Source organism: Salpingoeca rosetta (genome assembly GCF_000188695.1).
Source record: "Salpingoeca rosetta unplaced genomic scaffold supercont1.26, whole genome shotgun sequence".
NCBI classification, from domain to species: domain Eukaryota; class Choanoflagellata; order Craspedida; family Salpingoecidae; genus Salpingoeca; species Salpingoeca rosetta.
Window position 1 is genome coordinate 109,907 of NW_004754908.1, and position 11,476 is coordinate 121,382.

General features: G+C 55.9%; 4 protein-coding genes across 4 annotated transcripts in view; 2 read left to right on the forward strand and 2 right to left on the reverse strand.

Moving 5' to 3' along the window:
- Window positions 1-2,707, reverse strand: part of PTSG_12896 (uncharacterized protein) — a 9,412-nt gene extending 6,705 nt beyond the window's left edge. The window contains exons 1-9 of the mRNA XM_004989867.1: window positions 2,292-2,707; window positions 1,847-1,966; window positions 1,571-1,685; window positions 1,365-1,425; window positions 1,127-1,190; window positions 882-964; window positions 507-605; window positions 325-381; window positions 103-193 (exon numbers count right to left, since the gene is read on the reverse strand). Of these exons, the coding sequence (XP_004989924.1) occupies window positions 103-193; window positions 325-381; window positions 507-605; window positions 882-964; window positions 1,127-1,190; window positions 1,365-1,425; window positions 1,571-1,685; window positions 1,847-1,966; window positions 2,292-2,565 (964 nt within the window). The 5' untranslated portion in view covers window positions 2,566-2,707. The remainder of the gene's footprint in view (window positions 1-102; window positions 194-324; window positions 382-506; window positions 606-881; window positions 965-1,126; window positions 1,191-1,364; window positions 1,426-1,570; window positions 1,686-1,846; window positions 1,967-2,291) is intronic.
- Window positions 2,708-2,838: 131 nt separating this feature from the next.
- Window positions 2,839-4,402, forward strand: PTSG_09495 (ribosomal protein rpl36). The gene is made up of 3 exons (XM_004989868.1): window positions 2,839-3,032; window positions 3,609-3,740; window positions 4,135-4,402. Exons 1-3 carry the CDS (start codon window positions 2,907-2,909, stop codon window positions 4,234-4,236), a joined length of 360 nt encoding a protein of 119 aa, XP_004989925.1. The 5' UTR covers window positions 2,839-2,906; the 3' UTR covers window positions 4,237-4,402.
- A 90-nt stretch (window positions 4,403-4,492) lies between these two features.
- On the forward strand, window positions 4,493-10,008 carry PTSG_09496 (uncharacterized protein). The gene is made up of 16 exons (XM_004989869.1): window positions 4,493-4,957; window positions 5,202-5,289; window positions 5,504-5,607; window positions 5,715-5,827; window positions 6,028-6,174; window positions 6,462-6,631; window positions 6,816-6,903; window positions 7,185-7,348; window positions 7,584-7,670; window positions 7,867-8,013; window positions 8,229-8,297; window positions 8,527-8,562; window positions 8,834-8,982; window positions 9,201-9,264; window positions 9,422-9,481; window positions 9,671-10,008. The coding sequence occupies exons 1-16, from the start codon at window positions 4,602-4,604 to the stop codon at window positions 9,755-9,757; spliced, it is 1,929 nt and encodes a 642-aa protein (XP_004989926.1). The 5' UTR covers window positions 4,493-4,601; the 3' UTR covers window positions 9,758-10,008.
- Window positions 9,978-11,343, reverse strand: PTSG_09497 (uncharacterized protein). Its single transcript, XM_004989870.1, has 2 exons — window positions 10,887-11,343; window positions 9,978-10,710 (listed from the first exon to the last, which is right to left on the reverse strand). The coding sequence occupies exon 2, from the start codon at window positions 10,687-10,689 to the stop codon at window positions 10,243-10,245; it is 447 nt and encodes a 148-aa protein (XP_004989927.1). The 5' UTR covers window positions 10,690-10,710; window positions 10,887-11,343; the 3' UTR covers window positions 9,978-10,242.
- Between the last annotated feature and the right edge of the window lie 133 nt (window positions 11,344-11,476).

Genomic DNA, 11,476 nt, shown 5'->3' on the forward strand with positions numbered 1-11,476 from the left:
GCGTAGTACCATGTATGCACGTGTGTGTGAACGTGTGTGAGCGAAGCAGCTGAGCGCTGCATGTGGGTGCTCAAGTCGCAATGCGTTCGTGTGACACTTCACCTGTGGTGCAGTTGACGGCAACAAGGCCAACGGTTGTGTTCTCCCCTGCTTCGTCCTTAATGTCTTCACACAGGCAGCACAGGTACCCCGTCTGTCACAATCGCGCGCGTGTGTATGTGTTAGTGCGTGTGTATGCGTGGTGAGGATTCACTGCCAACAACAACAAGAACAACAACAACACACAGTAGACAGCAGGCAGTGCCGTCGTGTGTTGATGCAGACCTCATTGACGTCTGCCGCGTCATCGCCAACGTCAACATCCTCGCCAATCAGCGTGCCCTGATGATGATGATGACGATGATGATGATGACGACGACGACGATGATGATGATGGAAAGAGTATGTAACACGCAGGCGGTTGGCTACATGGGGGTTATCGTTTGCACATGAGCGCAACGACTGACCTTTGTGTACATGGCTGCGAGCTTGCGGGTGAAGGGTTTGCTCTTGTTCGCACTGGCTTTCTTCAAGGCAGCTGTCTCCGTCTGTTTCACAACACCAACCTGTCCCACGGGAAGGATAGAAGGGGAGGGGGAAAGCATGATGGCATCGTCACCAGTGTCCATGAGCAAATGATGTTGACACATGTTGGATGTGTGGGGCGAGAGAGAGAGAGAGAGCGCGCAAGAGAGAGTGTGTGTGCGTGCGTGCGTGCGTGTGTGTGTGTGTGTGTGTATGCGTGTGTGTGTGTGCGCGCGTGCGTGTGTGTGTGTGTGTGAGGGCTTGCAACTGCATATGTGTATATGCACATGGGTGCTTGCATGCGCTCGCTGGCAGACCTTGTATCCGGCATCAACGAGACGGCGCACGTGTACAAACAGGCGGTGCACGGGGATGCTGGCAATCTTGAAGTTGTTGTGTCCTGTTCATGTGCAAACGCGGCATTGCAGCAACACATGTGAGGGCGAATGAGGTTTGGCACAGACAGCCAAAACAAGCCAGCACGTGGAGCTATTGCCCACACGACCGACCAGGAAGCAGGCTTCAACACCAGCACACAGCGCAGCGCACAACATGACACGACCTGACGCGCAGAAGATGTTGAGGACATCGGCAGCAATCTCCGCATCGCGACCGAAGAACTGATACTGTTGGTACGTACACACGCACAAAAAGCCCGTGAGAGCTCATGAGAGCGCGAACACATGCAAGACACACACGGACACACACGGACACACGCCCACACGGACACACACTCACACACGCCCACACACACACACACACACACACATACACAGACGGACGGACGGCAAGCAACCGACCTTGTATCCAACCTCCACCAGCAGCACCGAGTTGGGATGCTTGCGCTTCACGTCCAAGAACCTGTTGCGTGTGTTGTGCGCGCGGGTGTGTGCGCGGGTGTGCGCGTGTGTGTTGCGGGAGATTTGCGGGGCCGTTGGATTGGGGTATTGGAACCATCGCACAGCTTGGGATAGGAGAAGAGGTGACCAGGTCATTCCACCCTTACTGTTGTTCGAGCGGCGTGAGCTTGGCGCCTTTGGGGACCTCAAAGCCAGGCAGGCCTGTGGCGCTTTTGCGCTGCTTGTGTGTGTCTGCCCGCAAGAACGAGTGCACATCCAGCTCTGTCGCAAGAATGCAAGCCAAAGCATGCGTTCATGCACGTGAGCAAGCGAGCAAGCAAGTGACTTGAGCTTGTGTGGAGTGAGTAGTGCGTAGTAGTGTGGTCGCTGCTGGGGGTGCGTCGCGGTTGAGCTGGCAAGGTGGTTCAGAATGCTGGTCGCACTTGCGCTTTTCTCGGGGACAGGACTCAGCTCCACTTTGCGCTTTGCGCTTGATGTGGCAATGTCTGGTTTTGCGCCGGCCACCGCCGGCTTGCTTGGGGTGCTGGCGCGATCTGTCTTGGCTGCAATCGTGACCATGCCACGCACATGCTATGAGCGCAAAGGAGAGGGAGACACGACAGGGACAGAGGGACAGAGGGACAGAGGGGCAGCGGGACAGAGGGGAGAGAAAGACAGGGGCGTGCGGGCATGTACGTCGAGGCACAAAGGAGGATGGAGAGGGACAGAGAGGGACAGAGAGGCGCATCAACGATGGACGCACACACCCACACACACATCCACACCCACACACACATCCACACACACGCACACACACACACACATCCACACCCACACCCACACACCCACACCCACACCCACCCCCCCCCCCCACACACACCCACACACCTCGCTTTGTGGAAGGGAGGAAATCGCTCAGTGCATCCACTGCTTTTGTAATCTTTGGGGAGAGAGGAGCGGCAGGCTTGGTGGCCTGGCTTGTCGTGCCGTTGGTCCCGTCACCATTGCTTGACGCACCGCCAAAGAACTTGGAGGCACCCGTGCTGCTGCCGCTGCTACTGTTTGCACTGGTGGAGCTGGCCTTCTTTGCTTTGGCTGCCACCGCCTTTTTGCGCGCAAAGAACCGGGAGATGGAGCTCTGCTTCTGCTTGTTGCCACCCATCGTTGTTTGTTTGTTGTTGGTTGTTGGTGCAACAGGTGCTCTCCTCTCACGTCAACATCAATCAAGGTGCACCACGCACTCTTGCTTGCCTGCTGTGTCTCACGTTGTTGTTGGTTGGCGAGCTCGTTGTGATGTGACTGGCGCCAAAAAACTGCCTACTGCACTTTGTCGTGTTCTCAACCAGTTGAAACGACGACAGCATGAAGTGTGCGGGATGGTGAAAATTTTGTGTGGTGCGAGCTGGAAAAAGGCGCAGGCACATGCAGTCAGCGAGCGCGTCTGCCGTGCCTTTTTCCTCTTGTGCTACCACCAGCCCATACCCAGCACACACAGACCACACGATGTCGAGCTCGGCTGTGAAGTTCTCTCCCCCAGCTCCCCAGGAGCCCCGCGGCGATGTCGCGTACGGCCTCGTCCGTGGCCACAAGGTCACCAAGATGAAGGCTGGCCAGAAGGCTCACCGCGGGGTAAGTTGATCCACCGGGCCTGTGCTGTGTTGTGTGGTTATGAAGCAGGGATTGCACATGAGGTCGAGTTGCCTGTCATCATCATCATCAGCATCGCATGCAGCCGATACAAGACCAGACGACACGAGACGAGACGAGATGGTGATTGCGCGGCAAAAGAACGGCAGGCTGTTTTTGTTTTCGAGTGCATGTGCTGCTTTACGAGTTTGGAGAAACAGCCACAGCCCGCGTGAGATGGAAGACTTGTTGCGGTTGCTACGATGAGGACCAGCCATGTGCTTGATTGTCGTTGATGGTGGTGCCGCTTTAGACTTCAGCACAGACGACAGCATGTCGAGGCGAAGATGGTTTCTGGCTGATGCTTGGTTGAGAGGGACGGAATGTTGTTCGAAGAGGCAACAAGCCGACCCAGTGGGCTGCCGTCACATGTCGCGCACAGAAGGCTGCAGCATCTCACACCGCGTTTTTCGTCTGTGCCACGTGCCACGCTCGAGTGACCATTCTCTCACTCCACTCCGCTTCCCCTCTCGCTCCTTTCCTGCCTGCCTTTTTGATTTGTCTTGTGCCTTTTCACAGCCTGCCAAGCGCACAAAGTTTGTGCGTGACGTGATCCGTGAGGTTGCTGGCTTTGCTCCCTACGAGCGCCGCTGCATGGAGCTTCTCCGTATTGGTGCTGACAAGCGCGCCCTCAAGTTCTGCAAGAAGAGGGTTCGTTGACATGCTGTGCGTGTATGTATCTATGTATTGCATCTATGTATGTGTGTGTGTGTGCGTGGAAGCGTTAGAGACTGTGTTGAGTTGTGCCCTTGCCACATGCCCGTGCGCTTGGGTGTGCGAAGGGAGATGTGTGAGTGTGCGTGTGTGCGCTTGTGTGTGATTGGGATGGTGTGCGCCGTGTGTGTGTGTTCTTTGTGGTGTGGCGCGTGGCGTATGGTGGTGAGCGTCTTCTCTCTTCTCTGTGCACCACGGCGTTGTGCAGTTCCTCGTTTTACCCCACACCACCCTGCCACACATCGCTCACACCTCGCTCACACCACCACCACCACCATTTGCGTCGCATCCGCGCCATACCACCCCCACTGGACACCACCAACACACACAGCTGGGCACTCACAAGCGTGCTAAGAGAAAGCGTGAGGAGATGAGCGCTGTTCTCGTCGCTATGCGCAAGGCCGCCCAGCGCAAGGAGGCTGCCAAGGAGTAACTGCACCCATTCAACACATACCCTCTCCTTTTGTTTTGTCTGGTTGTTCCAGTTGCACACTCTGTACTACTCCTCGGTTGGTTTGGACATGATACCCCACCATGTCCGCTTCCCCTTTGCTGCTGCTGTCTCGTCTTGTAAAACGCGAAGCAAACTTGCCAGTGTGCAAATAAGTTAAGATGGAAGAAAGGAGGGGGAGGGAGGAGGGGCGCTCGGTAAGAGGTGGTGTGCGCAAACAGACAACACACGTCGCACAGAGCAAAAGCAGGATTTTGTGCTGTCGCACCACCAAATTCAACCCACGAGGAACACGCTGCTGCACATGCGCACACACTTCACCACATTTGACAGCCACAAACAGCAGCATGCCGCGACACAGGCGCAACAACAAAGGGAAGAAGAAGAAGGGAGGTGGCAAGGCCTCGTCACAGCAGCAGCAGCAGCAACAACAGCAACAGCAGAGGAGAGATCAGGAGCAGCAAAAAGCGGGTCAGAAGAACAACGCCGATGCAGTGAAGAACGCTGTCGCGCCTCTGCTGGTGCAGTTGGCAGATGAGGCCGCTGCAGCGCGGCACCTCGCCTGTAACAGTCTCGCACACATCACTGCCGATCCCGCAGCACATGCACCACTGCTGGAAATGGGCATTGTGGAGCCGCTTCGAGCAGCGCTCAACGACTCGGAGAACCTCCCCGTACAGGCAGAAGCCGCCGGCTGCTTCAGGTGTGTGTATGTGTGCGCGCGCGCGTGTGTACGTGTGTGTACATTTGCGCATGTGTGTGCGTGTACGCGTGTGTGTATGTGTGTGTACATTTGCGCATGTGTGTGCGTGTACGTGTGTGTGTATGTGTGTGTACATTTACGCATGTGTGTGTGCGCGCACATGACCACGCACATAGTCACTGTTCTCTCCGCACCCGACTAACTTGCTTTGCTTCATCAACATGTTCGCGGTGATGCATGACAGGAATCTCGCCACAAGCAGCGATGACAGCATTCTGGGGCACGTCTTTGACGATGCCACACAACACACCCTCAGCACCGTGTTTGCAAAAGTGAGCCCTCACGCACAGCGCGTATGCCCATGTACGTGTGCCTGTCATTATCGCTCTCCACTCACATTCACACTCACACACTCGCACACACACACAATCACACGGTCTGTCTCTCTCTCTCTCTCTCACACAATCACACGGTCACACACACACGCACGCACACACACACACACGCACGCACACGCACGCTGCGTGCCATTGCTTGTGCTGATAGCGTGTGTCGGAGATTGAGCAGACAGTTGCGGAGGCCGACGATGAGCACAAACTTCACTTCTTTGATGTCTTGGAACAGCTCTGCAAAATCTTCAGCCTCCTGTGGTGCGTGCGTGCTGTGCGCTGTGTCGGTGTGCTTGTCCAACGTTGGCGCCTTTGGATTCTGTTTCTGCGTTGCTCACCCTCACCCCGCTTCGACATACGGTATGCAGCGAAACGAATCCCATGATGGTTGAGGCCATCACAGCGGCACCTGACATGCTTGCCAACATGGTGGCGTGCATGCGGCCCAGTCTCCTTCCACTTCCCCTCTGCATCAACGCAGGTGCGCATTGCTCAGTGACGCGTGCACGTGCAAACCACCGTCACACCACCAACCGCTCGCACCGGACAGGCGTTTGCACAGCACACTGCCAACTTGCCGGGCTTTGCACCACACTGTCATGCCACACTGTTGCGCCACATACATTTTCCCTTTTCCTACCTGTCCCCTGCAGCGCTCACGCTTTTCTCGTCATGCAACAGCATCGTCCCTGCTGGTCATCTCCGAGGACAACGCGGCGTTTTCAGAGTGGTTGGTGGGAAACACGCAAGCACAGCAGCATCTCGTGTCGCTTGTTGCGGCCACCGCCACAGAACCTTTCACTGCAGAGCTGCGCCTATCAGCGGCAGGTGAGGGACCGCTGCGTGTGTATTTTGTGGATATGCCGGGTGTGCATGTATGTGAGTGTGTGTGCATGTGAGTGTGTATGTGAGTGAGTGTATGTGTGTGTGTGTGTGCGTGTATGATCAAACAGGTGTGGTTCGGAACTTCAGAGGCGCTCGCTTTTCAAACGACACGAGTGCCCGCTGGAGACATGCCTTGCCTTTGCTGCACACCCAATCCCCTCGTGCCTCACTCACCACTCATCGCCGCCGCCGCCGCCACCACCATCACCATCGTCGCCACCCCTGAGCAGGCGTACTTGCTAATGCGCGCGCCACGGACAACGAGGAGACGCTTGGCGCTGTTGTTGCGTGTGCCGGCACCGTCTTGGACGAAGACACACGCGCGGCGCTCACCGCCCTCGTTCCCGTTCTGCCGCAGGCTCGACAGGCCGAACAGAACAACTTTGTCGCAGACGAAAGCGTGAGCGAGCGATTATGTGTGAGTGTGTGTGTGTGTGTGAGTGAGTGGGTGGGTGGTGATGGGTGTTTGAGAGTAAGTGAATGAGTGAGTGGGTGTAGCAGACAATGCATACGTTGTTGTGTTTTACGTTGTTGTTTGCATGTGAGCGTGTTGGTTCACGCATCACGATTGGTATTTGTTGCAGGTTCAACTTGCTGCTGTCAAGAGCAACATCCGCGCACAGCGCCTCGCCTTGGAAATCCTGACCAACATGCTGTGCCTCTCCTCGCCAGGTCTGCTCAACACAGAGAGAGAGTGTGTGTGTGTGTGACAGAGAGAGAGACAGAGACAGAGACAGAGACAGAGAGAGAGAGAGAGACAGACAGATAGAGAGAGACAGACAGACAGAGAGAGACAGACAGACAGAGAGAGACAGACAGAGAGAGAGAGACAGAGAGAGACAGAGAGAGACAGACAGACACACACACACGCACACACTCAAACACACCGGCACACACATACACACACACGCACGCACGAACCTCTCCTCTCACCCTGTTCTCATTCGTATCAGATGAGGAGTGGACGGTGATTGACGAGGATGCAGATGACGATGATGCTGCGATGGCGATGATGGAGGAGGAGGAACAACAGCAGCACGGCAGCATGGACGCAGAGGCCGCTGCGCGCATGGAGATGCTCTTTGCACACATGGACCAACATGCCATCTTCAGCAAGGTGTGTGGTGGCAAGTGTACATGTGCATGTGCGCTTCTACTTGTGAGCGAGTCAGCGAGTTTGTGAGTGAGTTTGTGAGCGAGTTTGTGAGCGAGTGCATGCCTATGCGTCAGTATGTGTCGGTGTGAACGCGTTTGCGTATGCGTGTGCGCCATGCCCGCATGTGCTCTCATTCGCTGGTAATCACGGTGTCCACCGTGACCTCTCCACTGCCATCGCTCGTGCGTCCCAACAGGTGCTGGCGCGGTGCCAACCGCTTGATGCCACCACCCACTCCTGCTTCACCAAGCTCGGCGATTGGGGCCAATTGCAGCTCAACCAGGTGCGGCTGTTGTCTGTGTCGGGGTTGGTGTTGACTGTGGAGCGCAAGGGATTGGATGTTGGTTGACTGACTGTCTTTGCCATAGAACATGATTCTTTCCGCGCAGCAAACGCATTCACCATACACACAAACACACAACGCACAATACACACATGCATTCACACATGCATTCACACCGCCACCACTTGGCTTGCAGTTCCACATGCTGCTGCAAGCTGCAGTGAACATGATCAACAACATCACGTCGGCTGGGGAGCGTGGCGTGCGCTGCTTCGGTGATCTCGGCGCCCTCTGGCTTGCGTGTTTCTCCCTCTTCCAACACTCAAACAAGGACATTGTCCAGGTCGGCACACAAAGACGCGAGAATGTGCATATGTCGTCGTGCATTAGCGCTCATGCACACTTGCGTGTTTGTGCGTGTCTGGTCATTTGCATGCGTGCCATCGTTACCACATTCGATGCCCTGTGCGACTCTTTAAATTTAAACAATATTGCCCAATTGCCTCGATGCCCCTCGTCGCCTCCTTATCCTCTCCACGCCTCTACTATCCTCTTCAGAGCGCAACAACGGCGGCGTGGTCTGTGCTGCGAACTGCACTCACCAGTGATGAAATCCGCCAGGGCATGGTGCGTCTCTGCTGCTGCTGGTCGTTGTATTCGTTGTGGTTTTGTATGCGTGCGTGTGTGCGTGCGTGTGTGCGTGTGTGTGTGTGGATATGTGCATGAGTTAGTTGCTTCCATTGCAGTTGCGCGCGTGTGTGTGTGTCCGTTGTTTGCACACGCATGCCCCACCTGCCATTTGCAGCTACGCCTGACATGTGTGTACTCTTTGCGTTGATGCCTTGGTCACTGGCAGCAAATTCCGCGGGAGCACCTTGAAATTGTGTTTCTGGTGAGACGCGTTGCAATCTGCACGCGTACGTGTGTGTGTGTGTGTGTGTGTGTGTGTGTGTGTGTGTGTGTGTGTGTGTGTGTGTGTGTGTGTGTGTGTGTGTGTGTGGTTCTGCGTCCGTGCACGGTAGCGAGCGAGTGAGACATGGTTGTTACGAGCCATCAGTCCGTACGATGGGTGCATATCTGACAAGTGTGTATGTGGGTATATTTTTTCGTGTGCGTGTGTGTGCCTGTTATGTTCATACATGCATGTGGCACGCATCTCGCAGGTTGCCTCTGACTCGTCGTCGCCAGAGGAGGCGCGCACGGCGTGTGTTGGCGTGCTCGCGTGTGTTTCGCAGCTGCCGGCAAACAAGCAAGACCTCGTGGACCTGGGCAAGGCAATCGCACACGCCGCAGCCACCGACCCGTCTCCCTGGTGTGTGTGTGTGTGTGTGTGTGTGTGTGTGTGTGTGTGTGTGTGTGTGTGTGTGTGTGTGTGAATGTGCGTGTGTGTGTGTGTGTGTGAATGTGTGTGTGTGTGTGAATGTGTGTGTGTGTGAATGTGTGCAAGGGTTTCTGTGATCTTTGTTTATGCTTTTATTTTTGTTTTGCGCCACCAACCTCACGCGTGTCTCTGCTGCGTGTATATGCCAGGGTGCGCATGGAGGCGATCAATGGAGTCTTCGATGCGTTTGCAGAGGCCGACGTCAACCAAGAGGTATGCGCGCCGCACAAGGGGCTGGGATGGACACATGATGTGACTTCACACACCCACGCGAGTGGCCGAATACACACACACACACACATACACACACACGCTTGTCATGCACCTCTCACGCGTGTTGGTGTGCTGTTCCTGCCCCTTTTGTTGGAAGTACATCGCATCTGGCCTGGCGGAGACGGTGCCCAAGCTCTTGGCAAACACGCGCGTTGAGGTGGGTTGCCCAGTCCCATGTCGATGTCATTGTGGCATTGCGCTTTAGTGTGTTCTCGTGCTTGCTTGCTCGCTCTTGCTTGCGTGTATGCTTGGCCGCGCAGCCTATGGTGGATGGCACCTCCTTCCTCGTGCTGGCATCTCACCGCTTGGTTAATCTCCTCCCGCCCCAAACACATACACCCCTCAGCGTGGCATGCCACCGGACCTCAAGGCGCGCGTGTCTGAGACGCGCTTGAACCTCAAGCGCTTCATCGAGTACAAAAATGCACAGTAACACACGCACATGCGCACTAGACCTCGCACCATTCCTCTCCACCTCTGTGTCTCTTCCAGTCTCTCTCTCTCTCTCTGACTCTGGCACATCCCCCCCCCCCTGGTGGCTTGGGTTGTGCTTGATCGTGTATTGGTCAACTGAAGCTTGAAACTTGCCTCGACGCACAGCCAATGGGAAATCCACGCAGTGTACACGCAGACGCACGTACAGACGCACCGGATACTTGCAGATACACGCAGATACAGGGGCGAAAACGGACGGTTACAATGAATCGCGTGGAGAGTGGGGGTGGGGTTAGGAGTTAAGGGACAAGGGGTGAAGGGGGGGTGGAATTGGGGAAAGAGCGGGCAACTGTCAGGTCACAAATAGGTTAGCAGTACTTCTGTTAGCGATTGAGTGAGTGGAAATAAGATTGCGGGGCGTGGGGGAATACATATGAGGGACAGAAAGGGATTTCCATGGTGCTGCCTGTCGTTGACGAGGCGTCATCGGTAGTTTGGGCTTGGGGTGCGTCCGGCAACGCCGCTTGGGTCATAGTGTTGGCTGGCGTTGATAGACTTCTCCTTTTTCTTCTTCCTCTTCCCATCGTCTTGGAGGTTGGGCACCACGCGGGAGAGTTTCTCGGCGCACGAGCGCACGAGGGCCCGGCGCTGGCGCTCGGCAGGCGTCGCGCGGCTGGGAACCGGGCGCATGCTCAGCTGCTGAAGGAGGTTTGCGTCAGCGCACACGCACCGGCGGTTAACCTTCAGGCACATCATGCACACGGGTTTGCCGCGAAACAGCCTGCGCAAGTCCTTCTCGCGCGTGCTCCTGTCCTTGAGCATCTCCTCTGCGGCGATGACGGCATCCGTGAGGTCCAAGTCGTCGCAGTCTGGATCTCGGCCCAGCTCCTTGATGGCCTTCTTCCACGCCTTGCGGTTTGCCTCGTCCATGCTGTTGGCGTTCTTTAAGTCCTTGGGATGGCGTTGCAGCAGCAAGGAGAGGAAGCGTAAGAGTCAATTCAAGCAAGGCACGTCTGAACGTGGATGACACCAGGTTTGTTCACGCGTTGCGTTCGTTTGTGGGCACTCATGTGTGATATGCCAGCCTGTCATGTGTGGTTTGCTTTGCTGGCCGAGGTGTGACTTACAAGTGGACAGTCGTTGTGGGTGGTGGTCACTGGTCAATCAATGTTCACTGTTCACTGGTCGCTGTTCGCTGGTCACTGGTCACTGTTCACTGGTCACTGTTCACTGAGACTGTTCACTAAAACTGTTCACTGTTCACTGGCTGTGGTAGGGGCTGTTGAGGTACCGGGAGAAGGAGGAGAGGTGGGGGAAGACAACAGGGAAATGGCCCACTTTCACGCGCAAGTGGAGCTTGCTGTCAGTTACGTGCGCGCTTGCGTGCGCGTGTCTTCCTTCATGTTGCAGCTTGCCTCTGTTCTGGGTAGGCCACGTGAGCAAGCGCACGCAGTGAACAAGGGGCAAATGATAAAAAATGTGGGGTCGTGGCACGCACGTGAGCAGATGTGGACGCGTGTGTGTTTCACTGTGAACAATAACGTTCTCCGCCCCAAGCAAAAAGGCAAGGCCGGTTGGAGCACGTGGTCGTGTCAAATCATCATCGCCACACCCCACTCTCACATGCAGTGTCGCGGCTGCCACGTTCGCATGCGGCTGCTGTCCTGCGCGCGGTTTTGTTCTTCGTGTGCTTGCTCAAGATCCAGTGGTTCAAACA